This window comes from Anabas testudineus, chromosome 9 (genome assembly GCF_900324465.2).
Source record: "Anabas testudineus chromosome 9, fAnaTes1.2, whole genome shotgun sequence".
NCBI lineage: Eukaryota > Metazoa > Chordata > Actinopteri > Anabantiformes > Anabantidae > Anabas > Anabas testudineus.
Window position 1 is genome coordinate 10,539,676 of NC_046618.1, and position 19,669 is coordinate 10,559,344.

At 42.4% G+C, this 19,669-nt stretch overlaps 1 protein-coding gene and 1 long non-coding RNA gene across 8 annotated transcripts in view; both read left to right on the forward strand.

Moving 5' to 3' along the window:
* Positions 1-7,255, forward strand: part of mef2cb (myocyte enhancer factor 2cb) — a 70,963-nt gene extending 63,708 nt beyond the window's left edge. For 6 of the 7 annotated variants that reach the window (XM_026342877.1, XM_026342882.1, XM_026342876.1 and 3 more), the window contains 4 exons: positions 875-1,047; positions 2,471-2,600; positions 3,007-3,142; positions 3,438-7,255. In XM_026342877.1, coding sequence (XP_026198662.1) covers positions 875-1,047; positions 2,471-2,600; positions 3,007-3,142; positions 3,438-3,786 — 788 coding nt within the window. In that variant the 3' untranslated portion in view covers positions 3,787-7,255. The remainder of the gene's footprint in view (positions 1-874; positions 1,048-2,470; positions 2,601-3,006; positions 3,143-3,437) is intronic. The other variant, XM_026342879.1, reaches the window with a different exon arrangement.
* Positions 7,256-13,679: 6,424 nt separating this feature from the next.
* The window catches only part of LOC113151094, a 34,742-nt gene continuing 28,752 nt past the window's right edge, over positions 13,680-19,669 (forward strand). The window contains exon 1 of the long non-coding RNA XR_003297698.1: positions 13,680-13,816. This is a non-coding gene — a long non-coding RNA (uncharacterized LOC113151094). The remainder of the gene's footprint in view (positions 13,817-19,669) is intronic.

The window sequence follows — 19,669 nt, forward strand, 5'->3', positions numbered from 1 at the left end:
CATAAAATGTGCATTTTGTGAATTTCATATAGAAGTTCAAAGTAGTGCGCCTTAACTTACAGATTTTCAACACATCACACATCCCGGAAGCGCCGTGAACATACATACACGCGCGCTGCAGCAGTCGCGGGCACGGTCTTTCTTGTTTTCTGTCAGACGGCCTCATTTTCTCTCACCGCTAGTGGTCGTTTACTCTTCAGATTGTTCAAATTGAGCTTTTGAGACTTTTCATTTCCAAACAACAAAAACCTCGCTCTCAAATTAAACAAAGATCAGCAAGGGAAATTGCCCAGGAAGACATCTGCGACTCATTTTCCCCTGGAGTATATGATTAGGAAATTCATTTATGTCTAACGTATAATTCCTGCCTGTCTTTCAAGTGGGAACGTCCACACAGCGCCCTGTGTTCTTACCCTTTGGAAGAAGGAAGGAAAAGTAAGGGGAAAAACAGTCTGTGGGATTGGGTTAGAAACAAAGACTATACAACCCCATGCTCAGATGTTGCTAGGATTTCGCCCCATCATGTTTTGAGGGAGAAATGGGTGCTGCACTTGGCTCTCTAAGCGTCCTAGAGGAAATCTTTGTCTCAAAAAGCCATACGTTTACCTCTGACGGACTATGAATGACGCGTGACATCACTCTTTGGTCTTGCTGCCTGTATAATTAAATGCTTTTACACGATTTACTGGCACATGCAGCCTTAGCTGGTCGTCTCAAGTGGTTTGCCTTCGTTGTATAACTGACAAACAGTGGAAAGAAATCCTCATCAATAGTTGTGTGTGTGTTACTCAAACACCGTTCAACAATTGTGGTACATTAAATGCAAGGCTTGTGGTGTATTAAATGTTCTCCTGCCTCTCTTCCTCGCTCGCAGGAAATGGATATGGAAACCACCGCAACTCGCCCAGTCTGCTCGTCTCTCCAGGTGGCATGAACAAGAACATGCAGGCAAAGTCGCCCCCACCCATGAACTTAGGCATGAACAACCGCAAACCTGACCTACGTGTGCTCATTCCCCCTGGCGCCAAGAACAACATGCCGTCCATTGTGAGTTACCTATCCCTATCCCTCTTTCCTGGCACTGTTCCTCCTTTCCCCACCCTCTTCCTTACTGTATATCTTCCCACCTACAGGGGACTTTTGGCTTTGTTTCCGATTGTTTCGTTTCTTTCTGCTGCTTTCATCTCTTCATATCAGACTTGGGTTGATAAGGTTATGGCTCTGATTAGCTTGACTTTAGACACGTCATGTTGTTGATTTGACAGCTTCTTAAAGCAAATACCCTTCTTTTTCTTTTGGTCCAAGTCTAATATGCTGTCAGATGTTTCTTCTGCTGTGTGCGTTTGCGTATTAGGCACTTACATTACAGGCCCTGATATTTCCTTCTCCTGTCTTTCCAGTAAGCTGTGTTAAGTTAGTTACGTTAGTTCTTGTTGTTCTTGTTGTTGGCTCAGTCGTGCAGCAGCTCCATCTCTAGTCCCCCACGTAGCCACCTCTTCTATATTCTCATTCAGACGCACTAATTTGAATGTATTACCCTCCCCTTTTAATGCCGTCAGTCTGAGGATGTCGATCTGCTGTTGGTAAGTCAGACTGCCACTCGATTAGAAGCAACTCATCTTAGAAATCAAAAACAAACCTAGGGCCTTGGCAATCTGAAATTGAAAATGCTTTGTGTTCAGTAGCTCTCCAGAGCATCATGTGCCTTGTAGAAAGTGAGAGAGCACCGTCATCTGAGTGTAAGCTCTTAATTTGCATTGTTACTGAGATTATTATAGAGATACATCGTTTTTGAAAAACTTTAACTCCAGAGTAACTTTCACCTTTGTTGTTGCTGACGGTGCTGCGGGCGCCGCTGTCGCCAGACATCACATTTTGTGAGGGCACATAGTGCCACCCAGTGGTGGATCACAGTAAAAGCAGCGTGGCCTCTTTCTGCCTCAGCTCTTGCACATCCACTCCTCCATTCTGTCCTTTAATCTCCACGCCTGCCTATAGAGTGTACTCGAACACCACATACCTACAACTCACAGCGTTTATTACTCAGAAATTAAGGGTAACAAATACGAAGACACTTTCCTTTTGAATCAAACCGCCCTTATATTCTGCCAGCCCTCCCCTCTGCCACAGTAAAGTGCCTCTCCCTTGCTGTTGCTACCCTTGCTGTTGCCGTGGAGACTGATGGTGTTACTATAGCGACAGTGGGCCCTCCGAAAGGGTGGTAAATGACAGGGTTGGCAGGGTTCAGCTGTGTCGCATGTCAAGTGATTAATTTCCCCAGAAGTTGGCATCACTTTCATTCGCTCAGCATCTGTTGAGTGAAAGAAATAAATAAAATCAAACAAAAAAAAAAACTTTCTTGGTCTATTGCAGTTTCTTGTTTGTTTTGTCTGGGAGTTAATTTCATGTTCTCAAGTGTCTCCCATCTCTCTTTTTTCCTTCTTCTGTGTATTCTCTTCCTCTGTCACAGAACCAGAGAATAAACAACTCTCAGTCTGCTCAGTCATTGGCCACCCCAGTGGTATCAGTAGCAACTCCCACCCTACCAGGACAAGGCATGGGCGGTTACCCATCTACCATCTCTACTTCTTATGGTACTGGTATGTACTGCTAACATGTATGCACTGCATGAACCTTTAAACTCCATTCAACTGCCATTACCCAGAAAGAAAATGTCATATCTCCTCAGTTGTCTTGGTCTATGCTCAAATAAGCAGACATATTGCTGCAAATGTGCTTCAGTAAAGAAGATAGTGTGACTCATTTCAAGTATACTGTATGTGCTGCTTTTAAAACCTCCTTCCCGGTTTTAAGTGCCATACAACAGTCTAAGAGCAGAGGGTGCTATTGTCCCATCTGCAGAACTAAATCATGCACAGTGTCATCGCAGCAGCTCCCATTTATCAGAGATGTATTATCTTTGCAACTTTGTGTGAACTTCTTTGAACAACCTATAATTTGCATCCTCCACTTCCTCTGTGTGTGTGTGTGTGTGTGTGTACACAGAATATTCCCTGAATAGTGCAGACCTGTCCTCCCTGTCTGGCTTCAACAGCGGCAGCTCTCTTCACCTCGGCTCAATGAGCGGGTGGCAACAGCAACATCTTCAGAACATGCAGCATTCAGCTCTCGGCCAGCTAGGGTAAGGGCGTCCAACTTAATCGGAGGTGTTGTTTTGTTGTCAAAAGCATGATGTAACACATAAATTATTACTTCATCCCTTTTTCAAAATGGCCGTTTTCAACCTTCACTTGCAAGGTCCAACACAGATGTGACACCTGCCTGTTGTAGTATGTTTGAGTATGAGTGTGTGTGTGTGTGTGTGTGTGTGTAGTTATGCCTGCATGCTTGCGTGTGTGCGACAGACTGACTTTGAAAACACTTTGTTTCTTTCTCTGTAACTCTGTAACCCCTTGCGTTTCCTTTCCTTCCAACAGAAATTGCTCTAGCTCTCACTTATGTCAGGGTTCAAATCTCTCCCTGCCCTCTGCTCAAAGCCTGCACATCAAGTCCGAACCTGTTTCTCCTCCTAGAGATCGCACCAGCAGCACACCAGGGGGCTACGGTGGCGGGGTACCACCTCCCCAGAACCCCTCGTCCCGCCAGGACTCGGGACGCTCCCCCGTTGATAGCCTGAGCAGTTGTAGCAGCTCCCACGAGGGCAGCGACCGTGACGAGCACAGGAACGAGTTCCACTCGCCTCTGGGACTGGTCCGGCCCGCCCTGGATGAGCGCGAGAGTCCCTCCATCAAACGGGTGCGCCTGTCAGAAGGATGGGCGACATGATAGATCTGTCCTCTCCCCCGGCAGTCCCCGAGTTGCCCTGAGCCCCCAACAATGCAGCGTTACGATGCCCCCCAAGTCAGCTCCCTCCTCTTCCTCCTCTCACTTGATATCATGAGTCACTCACCACCCAACACCATTGCCTCTCTCCTTTTATCACTTTAACGCTGAAGGATCGAAAAGGGACGACCCTTTTCTTAAATCTGTAATTTCTTTGTTTTGTTTTTTTCTTTGTCTTTTGTTTTTGTTTTTGTTTTTTTGAGTGTGTGTGCTATACATATTGACATTATATAAACCAGTGGGGTGTTGTAATGGGGGTTTGGGAGGGTGAGTGTTGGTTGGGTCGGGATCAGGGGGTATTTTTGTTGGGGAACTATGCATAAATTGTATTGTGTGTGGCTAAAAAGAATCACATATGCATATATCTTTACACGTGTGTGTATGTGTACATATATGCATATCAACAAATAAACAAAAAAAAATAGTCAGGTACTCTGTTTCATAAAACTTACTTACAATTTGCCTCAGCGATATATCAGTGACTAGAGACAAAAAGAAAAAAAAAAAAAAAAAAAAACATTAACATGAGAGTGAGTGTGTCCAGTGGAAAACACCTTAGCACTTGAGTTGGACAAACAATACATGTGTACAGTGTCAGTTTCATTTCTATATACCTTCTCTGCAGTTCTCCCTTGCAAAAATGTGTGTTAACATTAGATGATGTCATGTTGCAGGTTCAACGTATTTATGTAAATAGAGGGTCAAGGGGGGAAGGGCAGGGGTCAAAAGTTGCCAGACATTACAAGATTTATTTACTCGTTAAATGAAAAGCTATTATGCAACATTTGAAGGATTTTACAGGTAAACTGGCAAATCCGATCCTAGACATGTGGAACCTTTGAGGATTTTAGGGCTCCCCTTAAAGAACGGAGCTGAGCGAGGACCACCCTTTGATCTAAGAGCTATGTTAGTGTAATCAAGAAAACTCTGGATCTAGTATTAACTATTCAGTATTAATATACAAAAAAAAAAAAAAGGAAAAATAAAAAACAATTGTACGATACACTTGCTTATATTTTCATATGAAAGGAATCCAATGCAAAGCATTTTTGTGGCTTTTTGTAGTTTCTATAAGCCAGAATGTGTTTTTTGATAGCTTTGCTAATAAGAGATGGATAGTTCACCCAGAAGGGAAATGTCAGGGCTTCAAAGCCGTAAGCCATGAAAACAAACTGAGATCCAATGCTTTGCTGAACTGTTTTATCTTTGTAGAGGTTTGTTTTTAAACGTGTATTTCTAATTATATATAATAATGGTAATATTAAGAATCTTAAAAAAAAAAAATCTGTGAAATTAACATGCTTGTGTATAGCTTTCTAATATATAAATATATATATAATAATGATTTTTGTTGGTTTTCATAGTGGAGTTTCTATGTGCAGTTGCACATGTTGTCTGGTTTGTTTAATTTGAGCCCTGAATGATGCTGTTCAGGAGTGTATTTAGTCTAACCTTAAAAACCAGCTGGAAAGCATTGCCAGGGTTTGTGTGACAGAGGAAAGACAGGCCTGAATGTCTGTTAGTGGAAAATGTCGTGAGACTGGAACTGGGGAAGGCACCGAGAGAAACGTTGATACATCACGCTGATGGGGAAATATGACGAACCCCTCAGCCCATCAGATGTTTCATTTTTTAACTTAATTATCTAATTTAATGTCGTTAATCTAAAAAAATAAATAAATAAAAAGTTTTGACTTTTTTTTTTTTCTTTCTCATCTCGATTCTTCACCACCATCTCGGCTTGTGTTCCAGATGTTGCCCCCTATCTGTACAAATTTCCTTTCGAATCATATTTGTATAATCCAATTTTGAAAATGCATTGTGATTAATTATTCCCGATCATTTGCAAAACTTAATCTGATTCCGTGTCGTCCTGTGACTCCCCACGTTCCACTCTCCAGAACAGGGTTCCACATCATTTGCCACATGTCAATAACAGTTCAGCATCAGATACACAAGGATAAACTGATCATGCTGGTATATGGGAGAAGCACAATTGTTTATTTTGGATAAATAGCTGTTTTGATTTAGTCTTTTTTAAACAACAAAATTAGCCACATATCTCTCTGCCTCCCACTCCCGTATCTGCTGTCACTTAAGTGTTGATATTTCTATGTGCATATTTCATGCAGGTTCACAATGTTGTTACTGTATACAGTCTGTGTAGTCAAACAGGGGCAGAGCCTCTATAACGGTGTTCTCTCTCTCTCTCTATCTATCTCTCTCTCTTTTTTATAATTCAATACAAAAAGGCTGAGAAAAAAAAAATGATGTTTCAGGCAGTATAAGTGTGGAGAAACCAAAGCCAGTGGCATTTCTATGTTGTAAAGTCAACTTTTATTTTCACATTCATTTATGGTTTTTGCAAGCATTGAAACGACACAATAAAAAGAATTTGCTCAAATGTACAATTGGTTTCACATTTCAATCAAATGTAGCTTCAGATAAACAAGTTGCACTAGCAGTACCAACCATGGTCATTTATTGGTTTTGTTACGAGTTTGTGCAAAAAAAAAAAAAAAAAAAAATAGTAAGAACAATATTAATAACTTACAGGTTACATGCAAAAACTTGTTCTTGATTTTTGTTTTTGTTCACTTAGAATCAGTTCAGGCCTGATCATGTGAAACACACTCGTCCACTTGATCAAAGCACATTACACACAAGTTCAATCATCTTTAATTGAATAATGCTAATATTTCAAAGGTTAATTAGAGTGCTGCAGTTTGAACAAGAATTTGAACCAAAGACATGTCTTTTATTTCTTTTCTTTTCTTTTTTTGTTGTAAATTTGAAGCCATTCTTTTTTTCTTTTGTTTGTTTGTTTTTTTTGTTTTCAATCCTCTGTTCCTCGGTTGTTCTTTGTCATTATTATAACAGACTAAATGTTGGTACCTCAAAATTGACCCAAGCAGTACCTCAGCTCATGTTTTGATCAGTCACTTGCAGTGCAAAAAAAGGGAGGCCATACACCCCTGTACAGCCATGTGTAGTCCCTGCATTCACATGGTGTTGTTATTTGTTGCTCCACCGTGTTTGTGTTTTATTTAAGTTGTATTCAGAAGCTGAAAAGGAACTAAAAAAAAAAAAAAAGAGTAATATGTTAAAATGCTTAAAAAGTCAGTCTGTAATATTAATGTAGCTTGTATAAACCTGAAATTTGGGGGGGAGGAGGTTCGGATCTAATGTTTTCTGGAGCGCAAGAGCGGCTTTCAGCGGCATAAGCTGGCCTTTGTCGCCACTTGAGACTAAGATGGTATTAAATTAAATTCACATCTCTGTAACTCAAGGGACTTGATTCAGCTGTATGTAGTTTAAACGTATGGGGATGAAATAAAAGTCTCCTCTGCTGGAGGGAAAGGCTCTTTGTATTTTGCAGAGATTTCAGTAAAGTTACTGGCTTTCTTAGTTATCCTGACGTGACTCGGTGTGGTTTCATTTGTGTTTGACTTTGTTTCTGCATGCATCCCAGAAAACAAACAAACAAACAAAAGGATAACCTGCAAACTCAACAAGGGAAAACAAACAAAAACGGCAACATGAAGAGTGCATGGTGCAACAGCAGCTTCCTTAGAAGACGATATAAAACGCACGACATTGAATTAATGGCAGTGGCATCATATTTAGCTTTTTAAACCCCAGGATCCGTGTGAAAGACATTCGTTTGACATTTAAAGCCAATGTTCATCCCACTTAAAGTCACAGTCGCAGTGATACATGATGCCAATGTACATAGAGACAAGCAGAGACGGTGTGAAGGCCTAAAGCAGGACTCATCACATCCAGTCATCAACAAAAGAACAAAATAAACCAAAAGATGAAGTGTTTGTTTTTTCATAGTGATGCCTGACGCACAAAAAACAAAAAAAAAAAAACACCCTGCACCGTGTCCTTATTACTTCATTACGACAGTGGATGGCGCAGGAAGGTGCTGCTGATGCTGCGGCTGCAGAGACACCGTCATCGCGCCAACAACTCGCTGTGAAATGAGACACATTTTTCCATCCCAGCTGCTTTAGGATGCGTCTGTGCGCAGGCCTCGGTGTTTCTCCACCTGTCAGCTGTTTGCTTTAAGTTCAGCTTCTTCCAACCGCAGAGAATAAAGATTAAAAAAAAAAAAAAAAAACAACAACAAGCAAGCAAACGGAAATATGTAGTTTCGTTTTTTCCCCTAAAGTGGATCAATTATATAACGTTTATCATTATTGTTATTATTATTATTATTATCATTATTATTATTATTTCGTTAGAGGTTTGGATATACAGGTTAATTCCGTTTGGACAAATCACCAAAAGGTGCTTTTCAAGTCCAGAAAACTAACCGAGCTTCAAATGAAGATACGTCCATCTGTTAAATAATGGCATTTCATTTGATTTGAAGTCTTCTTTAATCTAACGAGTCCCCATCAGTTTGATTTTTAAATGTTTATTTTTAAAAAGATACGCGTGTAGGCTGCTGTTAAAGAAGCTGTGGTCTCATTAAAAAGATGTAAACCCGCACTGATCACCGTTTAATGTTCAACTGAACCTCAGTGAATTATTTAAGCTGCTATTTGGATTTTACTGAATGAATCCACAAGTAAAACTCGTTCTCTCCAAATGTCCTGACTGGAAACTTCAGTTTCTATTGGGGCGTTCGCGATGAATTAATTGCACGATTGTATTATTATAGAGATCAGAGTTTTATCTTTGTAAAACCAAAATGATTGTTCACATGAGTCCATTCTAAATGTCTTTGTCTTTTTAAATACTGAATATGCGCAGTAACACAACAGCCTGTAATCGAGCAATTCTCATTTTTAAAAAGCAGCTGAAAACACTCGGCCTGCATCAGTGAAACCGTGCAGCACTGCTGCAGCATAGAGATACAGTGTGTGTGTGTGTGTGTGTGTGTGTGTGAGTGTGTGTGTGTGTGCTGAGGAGCTGTTTATATCTTTATGCTATGTTTTCACGAACATACAGCTGCAGGGATTTATCTGAATTCTTGCACTAAATCCTGCCGGATCCGTTTCCGTGCAGTGTCGCGGGTTTGGACCGGGCCGCCCTCCTTTCAGTCCCTCTGCCGCTTTATTGCATGAAACCAAAAACCCGCTATGAAGACTTTAGAGGCGAATGTGGCCCACGAAGTCACTGAAGATCCAGTGTCATGTATAATTACATTTGACACAAGTTCTTACATTTCCTCCAAAGGTCAGACTGATACATCACTGGCACGCAACGGGTTTCCATCATCCAACAGCCTGTTTACAGCCACATGCAGACATGAGATGTGAGACAACAGGCTAAACTTGAAATAATAAATACACAAAGATGACACATTTCAATTTACTAACATCCACAATGTAGATGAACTGATGATGTTCAGTTTCAGTCCACTTTCGGCTGCATCACTGGACTGTGGGTGTCAGTCAAGTGAACTATTTTATCTCAGTCTGTGGCAGTCTGGGCTGCACTCCAGTGTGTTTTAACACCTCCTGTATGCATATAATTAGCAGAGCTGCACAAGTGAACTGGGATGATTCAGAGATATGAGGTGACGGGGGCTAAAGGGTGTGCGTCACTTCTCCTAAATCACCACTAGATGTCACCATTTAGTCGCGTAGTCGACGGCCCCCCACCTTCATCCTCCTCACCCTCGGTCCCCCAGCGCCATTCGTGTAGCTCGACGGGACCTATATAAGTCCGTGTGCTCATCAAACTGCCCCTCACACACCTCTCTGTAAAGTCAGAGTAAGAATCTTCAGCTGTTCCTTCGTCGTTTACCTCTGAACCACTTCTGCTCAAGACCCGATGAAACAACAACAATAATAATAATGATGATGATGATGATGATGATGATGATGATGATGAGGGCACGCTGTAATGTAAATTATTGTAAATAATAAAGCAACTCAAATAATAATAATAATAATAATAATAATAATAATAATAATAATAATAATAATAATAATAATAATAATAAAAGGCAACTAAAGGACATAATACTCGTGTGGTTCATTAGTAGGCTCCACGGCGCCGGATGCAGCTGTAAAAATGCAGGTAAGCTTTTAGAAAACATCTTGGACGGTTCTTTAACTTGGAGGTGTTTCATTAGACACATCTCAAACTTCTGCTTCACATCTTCCTGTTGCAAACTGCGTCGCAGGCTGCGTATTAAATTGGAAGAATATCTATTTAATGTAGGCTGAGAACTAAACGTCAGGGCCCAACATCACTCTGCTGGTTTACGGTCAAATATTTCTCTCGTTAGCAGCCGAGTTAGTGGCTCCCATCACCTTCATAAAGGAGCGTTTAACGTCAAAAAAAGCTGCGCAAACATCTCGTCAGCATGAGGAGAAGTCAAAGCAAACGATCTGATTTAGTTTGTGCCAGCTTTTCAACCACGTCTCGGCTTTTTTTGGTTTCTATTAAAACGCGCGGCCTGATGGCGTCATTATTACAAAACGTCGTTATGTTCAACGTAAAAGTCGTTTTAAGAACGAGACTACAGTGTAATCCGACGCCAACACACGTGTGTGTGTGTGTGTGTGTGTGTGTGTGTGTGTGTGTGTGTGTGTGTGTGTGTGTGTCTCCTGTGCATCATTCAAGCGCGTTGCGCAAATACAGACGCCGAGGCTGCGCGGTCACCAAGTCAGGCTCGGATTTCTTACACATGAAGGGGAGCAAAGACTCGAGGTGGCCTCTCTCCCAAAGAAGTGAGGGGATTTTTGTTTTGTCAGATCATTACAGCCACGACTCTAAAGAATAAAGAGGCCGCACTGCTTTATTATTAGGATTAATCCATCCGCAAACATCTACACCTGCACCAGTCCTTAATATCAACCTGGAATTAAAACCAACACAGCTCCATCTAAATGTAAGAATTATAGTTTAAATTGTGTCTATAGCAAATCATTCACACACTTTGAGTGGGTTAGGTGTGATAAAAGTGGCCAATGCACCAGAGCGTGATGTCTGGAGCATATGAACTCCCAGAGAGTGGCTACTACAGCACTGAGTAACTAATATCCCTCTATTTTAGAGCAAGTCAGGATTAAATATTACGTTTTAGAGTTAGGAGCTCAGCATAGGTGGGGAAACGGACTCCCGTGGCTTTGAATATCTTTACGTGAGCCAGCCTGACCACTGGTGTTGAGCCACGGAGCAGTTTAAGAACAAGGTTCAATGACGAGGGGAGTAGCCTTCAGGCGCTGCGTCTGCGTTTGGCTGCTGGAGCAGAAAGTTTGTCCTGCTTGGAAAAAACAAAACAAACAAAAAAAAAAAAACGTCCCATCAACGTGACGAAGCACAAGTAACAAGCAGCAGCAGCGTGATTGGATTCTGTTAATTGGAGGTAAGTTGAGACACTTGATTCCTTGTAAGGTTTTTGTTTTTTTTTTTTCTGGGTGAAGATCATAAAGGTGTAATATGTGTAATAGTTTCAAACAGAAACGTGACAACGCTGAGCTCCTTAAACGCAGTCGCCCTTTCTTTTATTATTTTATACTGTGTGGTGGCTGGAGATGCATTTGTCTTAGCGCACTGCGCTTGCACGCGTGTGCTCGTCCCTGGCAGCACTGCGCGCATGCACGGACGCCGAGGAGACAGCCTGAGCAATTGTTTCCTAAATGTCACCGCTGCGTCACTGGATTTCTCACGAACTGGGCAGGAGACTTTTCGGTTATTAGTTTTCGCGCAGCCCGTGTCATTCCCTTGTTATCTTAAAACAGCACCTCCTCACTGTGACTTCCGATTCTCCTCTATTGTTTGCCCACCACAGCTCTTTGTTCATGCATGCATGAGAATTCAAAGGCTACCGCCGATTTACATCATTCAGATTAAAGAAAATCTTAATTATGGAGACCACAGCGGCGTCCACACGCGTCCCTGTAGTCAACATCATCTTATCCTTCCAATTTGAATAGGAAGTCGGAAATTCGAGGGGATGCATGGCATCGCTGCAGCACACTAAACATGCGTCTGGGCGCAGATCATGCAAAAAAAAAAAAAAAAAAAAAACTAGGTCGAAATAAAGACTAAATCAGAAGCATGTAATGCAAATCCATCCACTGAATATGCATCAATATTAAAAATAATACGCACACCAGAGCCAACGGCGTCGGAGAATTGAGAATGGCGGAGCGGGTCGTCTCATTACGCAAGGGCGGTTTTTCCACGCAGGAGCCACGGTTCCCCTTCTCTTCATGTCTCCCTTCTGTCCCGTTCACATTAACGAAGCCTCTTGGATGAATAAAAAAAAAAAAAAAAAAAAAAGCAAAACAAATAAAAGCTATGTTGGCTTTCAAACCGGCAATCAAACGCCCAAGAACTGGCTGTGGGGAAATTACTCCGACTGCGGCCGGGCGGACTATGTAGTAAGCGGGATTTGCATATTTTGATGCGCTAATTGCCTTAATGTATTAAAATATGGCTGCACGTAGCTGATATGCTTGTCTACGTCATTGAACGTGCCCTCGTTGTTAAGCTAAAACGTGAATCCGGTTGATTCTAATGGATACGCCTGCAATTAGGCAAATAGGAGGAGGAGGGGGGGTGGACGAGGGGGGGTGCAATATGAGAAAAGGGGGGGGGGGGGGGGGGGCTGCGCTGCCTTTGCGTTTGTTGTCTTCCCATCTACATGATGATTTTCTGACTGTTGTCTTAAACATTCAGGAGAAAAAAAAAAAAGAACAACATCATGAAAATACAATTGGAAAAATCGTGTCCAGTGAAATAATGGAGCAGAGATACTGATGCGTCAGTGACAGAGGGAAGAGTCACGCAGAGCAAAGCGCTTTAAAGTAGTTTCACAGCACAAGTCAAGAATTAGAATATATTCACCAAAAAAAAAGAAAGAAAAAGAAAAAGAAAAAGAAGTATGTTATCGCGAGCTGGAGACACAGACAAATAGGTCACCTCATTCTAACTTTCTGTGTGTGTGTGTGTGTGTGTGTGTGTGTGTGTGTGTGTGTGTGTGTGTGTGTGTGAAATATTTCTCTCATGTCTCTTTTCCCTTCTCTCTTTAGGCTGTGAGTGTGTGTCCAGTTTGGGAAGAGTGTGTGTAAGTTTTTATAAGATCACCTCTTATCAGGTCACTGAGAGCAATGACAATTTCCTAGTCCAGTATTTCCTTCTACAATTGTAAAACCCAAACATTCAGAGTGGAGTTTTAACCTCTACGTTGCGTTTCCCCACCCCCCCCCCCCCTTTTTTTTTAAATCACTGATCTCATTTTAGACTTAGTTTGAGAATCGCATGTAACAAATAATTTCCCCTCTGTCTGGAAACCGGCAAATGCGTTCCGTTTGTCAAAGCATGTTAGCGAAGCGCCTGCAGCAAATTCATTACCGCCCAACTGCGAGGCTCACTTCGTAACCTGGTCAGGCAGGAGGAGGGAGAGGTCCACGCCAACCTGCGAACAATGCTGCCTCAGTTCGTGCGTGCAACAAAAGAACCGAGGGAACTTGTTTGAATTTCAGAGCACGTTCTCTTCTCACACAGAAGGATGGACTTTACATCCCTTCCTCCTCCTCCTCCTCCTCCTCCTCCTCCTCATCATCATCATCACCCCCTCCCTCCTCATCCCACCCCATCACCAACAGGGAGGAAAGAAAAAAAAAAAAACTTGCACACTCTGAGAGCTCAACTGTGCATGCACTTTTCTATTTAGTGCTTGTAGACGTTATGGGAAAGTTGTCTCTCTCCCTCTCCCCGTCACTCCCTCCTTCCCCTTCTCTTCGTCTATCATGTGCTTGGGATATGCTCATGCTTTGCACAGAGCAGCTGTAGCACTCCTAAAGTAGGCTACTGAGTGTTAGCGGCAATTTTAAAGTGATGCCCCCCCCCCCCCAACCCACCCAAATAATACGGCTGGGATATGTGTGGGGAACGTGTACCACTTCACGGTACACACGGACCCAGCTGAACACCGCTGTTCTTCTCCTGCCTGGGACGCTTTCTGATCGATCGCAGTGATTTGGTTCACCTTTAGGAAGTAAGTGCAACTTTTGTGCCCGTTTTAATAGGCTGCGTAAAGAGTCTCCTGTGCGTAAAAGGTCTCCCTGTGCGCAAAAGTTAAATACAAACGCTATCGATGACAAATGGATAGGATGTGTTTCTGCTGTGAATAGGTGATGTGGACATGGTGATTTGTGGTGAGACTCTGTACATTTAGGGGGAAATGTGAAGTTTGTGACTGGGAAGGTTTTCTCACACTGTTTGAGATGAAGGCGCACTGAGCAGACGCTTTTTCATAGCTTTTGGATTTAACTGCGCATCTCTCAGCTGACGGATAACTTCATTAAAAGTCTGTGTCAGACATGTTGATAAATTTCAGTAATTATTACGTTAATATCCTGCTCCTCATGGCTTCACTCGTTAAAGACAGCCTTTTGCAATTAGGTCAACTTTAGAGTTTAATTGGGATAATGTGTCGTCTGCGTTCGACGTTTCTAATAAAAAACGACCAGTTAAAACTAGTCTTGACTATAAGTGTTATTGTTATTATTATTATTAGAAATAGCAGCAAACACACTATCTGTGTGATATAGTGTGAACTGGATGCTGTGTGAGAAGTGGGGATTTCGAGAGCGATGTGTGTAAGATCATTTTCAGAGAAAAGGGAAAAACGAGGCAGGTTCGTTGACTCGTTTGCAGCAAAACACATAAAATTCGTGTTTATTTTTTTTTTCTTCAGAAAATGAGTTGAAATGTGCTGAGACCAAAGCTAAAGTTTGCTTCACATTTAATGAATAACGTCACCGCTGATGGTCAGACAATGTCTTTAAAACAAAGCGTTCATTGTTCAATTACGCACGAAATCAACGTTTGTTCATACAACATAAGTTCAGACAAATAGAATTGTGCCCGTTTGATATTTTTGGGGGCTTTTCAGCATGTTATCAGTAACATTTCCTGTATTCCAGCACATTATAATTTCAAGAGGATCAGCAGGTTGGGAAATAGAAAAGAAAAAACACGGTGTGTTGTAATTAAAGCATGTGTGGGAGGCCTATTCTGAAGCCTCCTTTACCCTAATGAGGTGTGCTCTCCAGTGGATGTGTTAGTGCAAGTTGGCCTTACAGTTTGCCATTCATCAGATCCACAGAATGATTATGGATGGGGGAAATGTGGCGAAGAGCAGTGACAATATGTGTGTGAAGTGGTATATTTGGAATACTTTTTGTAACACAGGTGACTTTTTGGGCACATTTAGGTTTATTACACTGAGGCATTTGTTGCTGGTGGGATGTGTTATTCAGAAAGCGGTGGCTGAAATATAGCAATGAGCAGACAATAAGGATGTGACTGTGAACTTCTAAGGGACAGAGTGGTGTTTATAGTAATCCCTTATTCCAATGCACAGGCCCTGTGACTCACGTTGCTCACTAAAACACCTCTGCTTTGCTCCTCCTACCGACGAAACGAGAGCAAACCTGAGAGCCCAATGCAAAACTGGAGCTGATTGACAAATAATATGGCGTTAATTTGTCACCGATCTTTTTTTTTTTTTTCTTTCCTTGCCACGCACGGACATTCACACACGAGCTGTCACTCGCATGCAGACGCACATAAAATAAGTCAACTGCTAACTTTTTTCTTTGACACATCTGGGACTGTTTTATGTGCCCAGTAGAATGAAAGTTGTGCAGAAGGTGCCATAAACCGACTGGGTAACCTGCAGCTGCATGCTCCTGCGCATGAGCCGTCACATGTTCCACTGCCTGTTATTGTTGACTCAGTTCCAAAGATCCTATATAGTGACCCATTTGTGCTGAGCTACTGGTTAACTACTTACATTTCTGTGGGGAAAGTGAGCGGGTTACACGCACACGGTGCAGCGCTTGTGCTTTATTCGGCGTGAGGCGACATCGCCAGCCTACTGTACCTGAACACCATTGTAGTCGACCCTTCGGATGCGACGATGACAGAAAAAAAACACACACACACACACACGAGAGGCTAGGGAAGGATTTCGACGCAAAACCGACAACGTGAGAGCAATTTAACTCCTACAGCGGTGCCTCGATTGAGAGGAAGAGCAATAAGAAACGCCAGCAGCGCGTTATCGCGAATGGAAAATAGAACCTACGTTGAATAGATAGAGGATGCTGGCGCTCGGGCAGCTTCAGGGTGTTCCTCTCATTGGGTAGTTTCGTTTTTTATTGTTTAATAGGTGCCACTATAGATCGCATCTTCCATTTAAAAGCACTTGAATCGCTGTCATTCTGTGTTAAAAAAAGAAAAAAAAAGAAAAGAGGGTTCTCTGCCATCCATTTTCATCCTGCTATGTGAGAGCAGCCTGCTCGCTGCAAGGCGGACTTGTTCCAACGCGCGCTGTGTAATGGATGGAGATTGTGCATGGATAGGAGGGTGCATTTGCGATTTTTTTTTTCATGACATCACCGCCGTTACTTTGTCGTGGTCCGAGGCCTTTGACCTCACCGGGGTTGGTCCATATTTTGGCCACCCCCAGCCCTCCCCCCCTTACCCTTTGGGGATGGCCCTTATTCCCCCACTCTTTTCAGACAGACCGACCACGCAGCCTGAAGAACGGACCCTTTGGCTCCGAGTCATCAGCTATATCTCTCCTTAAGCACAGTGTGGATGTGAACTGTAACAACTTGGCACCTCTCTGGACCAAAAAAAAAAAAAAAAAAAAAAAAAAAGACAAGCTCCTGTTTTCATAATCCGAAACATTTGCGTCGTAATTCCCTGTGCTGTTACTGCACTTTCCACAGGAAACTGGATTTCCTCCTCTTTCCCCTCTCTACCGTGTTTCTTCTCCGCCGGCCGCACAGGATATCTATTGCTGCTGCCACAACGACTTAATAGAGGCGAAAGAACCTTTTGTGGGATTGAAGCTATTTGCATTGCAAATTAGGGCCCCCGCACAAGGATGACTGCACCTTACCCGCGATTTTCAAGGCCTACTTCAAGTCAGTAATATTGGTTGAATGTCAAGTGAATATGACATTAACATTGGGATTATATATCATTTTTGGGAAGAATTGCCACTTTTTTCTCCAGCGGGTTTATCACAAGTCGGGCAGTGCAATAGTGGCCATCAATGACAAAAAGGGAATATAAGGAGCAAGCAGCATTATGCAACTCGATAAAGGACGCTGATGACTGTTGGTTAAGATATTTGAGTTCTGAGAGATCGAAAGTTGGACACCAGAAGAGGACATGTCCATGTGGATTATTGCTGGGAGATTTGGGAAGTGGGTTGTTATCTTTGGTTATCTAGCTGTATGAGTGTTCTGCTCGTCATAAAGCTAGATAACCGAAAGTAAAAACTACTTCCAGACTCGTCGGGGACATGTGGACTTTTCATTTTCCCATGGAGACTGTAGATGTCGTTAATCTGACTGACTTCTAATTCTTGATCTCATTTTCATTTCTGTTGTCATTTTCTTCTATAATGTACACACGTGTGCGCACAGAGCGTGTGTGCTGGGAATCACCAGGAAGCCTTCCTTAATGTGATAACTTGATTTTTAAAAAGGGAGCCTAATGTAAACACACACACACACACACACACACACACACACACTATCTCTTTTTGTGGGACACTGTCTGAACTTTCCTTCAGGACACATATGTTCATATTTATTACCTATTTAATCCTTAAACGCGAGCCATGCTTTTACCTTTGATTTGAACTGAATGACATTTTTGCCCATCTTGTGCATTTCACTGGGAATGAGAGCGTGATATTTAGAAACCCCACGTGTGCCCCTCCATGCTTCTTATTTCAGCATGATCGAGTCTGGCCAGGAAACGGCGCTGGCATCCTAAACAGTATAACAGTATAATTAGGACGTATACTGACCTGACAAAAAATAGAGAGAGGGAGAGACATGGGGAGTGGGGTTAGGAGAAGGAGGGAGGTGACAGAAGAGAGGGGGGCGGGCGAGGGGATTGGGGGGAGATGTGTGTGTGTGTAGGAGGGGGGGGGGGGAGTCGGGCCCGCTTAATTGATTCCGTTAACCGCAGTGCAGGAGATGTGAACGACTGGACGATCCCATTCCCACGCTCGGTGGGGCAAGTGGCAATGCCATACCCAGGCCCAATATGACAGACAACGCCGTGAGGGCCTGGAGGGGCTGGGTGGGGGGATGGGGGGCCGACAGGGGTCATGAAAAGACGTCAAGTGCACCAGACTCATCTGCATCCCCAAAGAAAGAGGCGACGTTTCCCAGCCCCAGCCGACGCGGCGCTCCTAAACTTGGAGTAGTAACGGTCTTGAATGCGTAATGTCTCGCCAATTGTACTGATAATGAGGACTTTAGGTCATTATCTTAAAACTTTGCGGGTTTATGAATTTGAAAGGGATGGGCTGCAACTCTATAATCCTGCATAATCACTTGAGAGCGCGGATCCATGCGTTGCACTTTCCTGAGAATTAGGAATAGCGCAAAAAATGTTGCATGAACACTGACACCCCGGGTGTTTGAATGATTGCATTTGAACTTGACCATAAACAGTCAAGTGTATATATATATATACATATATATATATACAGACACACACACATATATATGCATATATATATTATATATATGCAGTTACAGGTGAATTGTTTGAATTATTTGACTTTAATCAACTAATACATTTTAAACGTGCAGCCCCTAAACACAGCTTAAGTTTAATGTTAACATCTTCTTAATGGCATGCACTTGAAAATTGCTGAATCTGTCCGATGACAGGCTGTTTCCGGTGCAGACCACGTGTTAAAAACAGGCCTGATTGGTTTGGAATTATCCTTACTACAGCCTGTTCGAAGTGTGTGTGTGTGTGTGTGTGTGTCTTTTTAATTTTCAGGTTCTAAAATATCTCATTAAGTCATGGTTCAAGTTCAGCATGTGTTCAGAGATCTGCTATTTTGAAACAGAGGATTATTCGAGTGCAGTGTTAAACAGAGCCACAGTAGCTGAATTCATCACTGCCTTTTATGAAAAGGTCTCTTGTCGACTTTCTCACACCGTCAGACAAAACTAGTGTCTCTTGTTCCCGACCTCTGTCAAAGACAGCATACAATACCAGGCCGTTTGCCCAAAAGAAAATTTGAGAACACAATTTGGGCTGAGCAGCGGTGAATAAAACAAGTCTTATTGTCCTCGGTTAAGTCGATTGAAATCGTCGTCTAGCTTTATGAAAGGGAACACTGTTTTCAAGGCTGGGGGCCACACTAAATGTCAACTCAGGGCAGGAAAAAAACTTAGGGTCTGTAACTAAGCCACCTTCTCCTATCGTTCACCAAGTCTTGCACAGCAGCACATCCAGTAAGCTTTTGTTAAAAAAAAAAAAGTCAGCATCAAAACCTGTCTATATATTTTTTTAACTTCTTCTTTTCTCATATCAGTGGCTCATTTTTTTTTTTTCAGTCAAACAACAAACTGAGACAAAATGCTCTCTTGTACACACCCAGTCAATATGAAATGCAATCCAATGTATTGTTACCAGGAGAGAGCAGTATTACATGTCTCACGCAGCAGCAAATGACACTTGCATGCATCTCCCTGCTCAGTCAACCTCCGTTTTTTCTGAGCCTCACAGATGCTAAGATGCAGTGTGAGTTGGCAGTGGTTTGCCTGTGTCCGAAAATATAGTACATGTCACCAATTTGGGTCACATTAGTGTAGTTTGCAACAATAAAGTGTATCCTCTGTGTAAATATATGTGTCTTTCAGGAATTCACACTTATCTCTTTGTTGCTGGAAAAGAAAAAGTCCTGCCGTTCATTTCACAGCACTCCATTTCTATAAATATATATATATATATATATATATGTATAAATACATATATAAACATAGGAGTGTGATTTTACTTTTCGTGTGGTGAC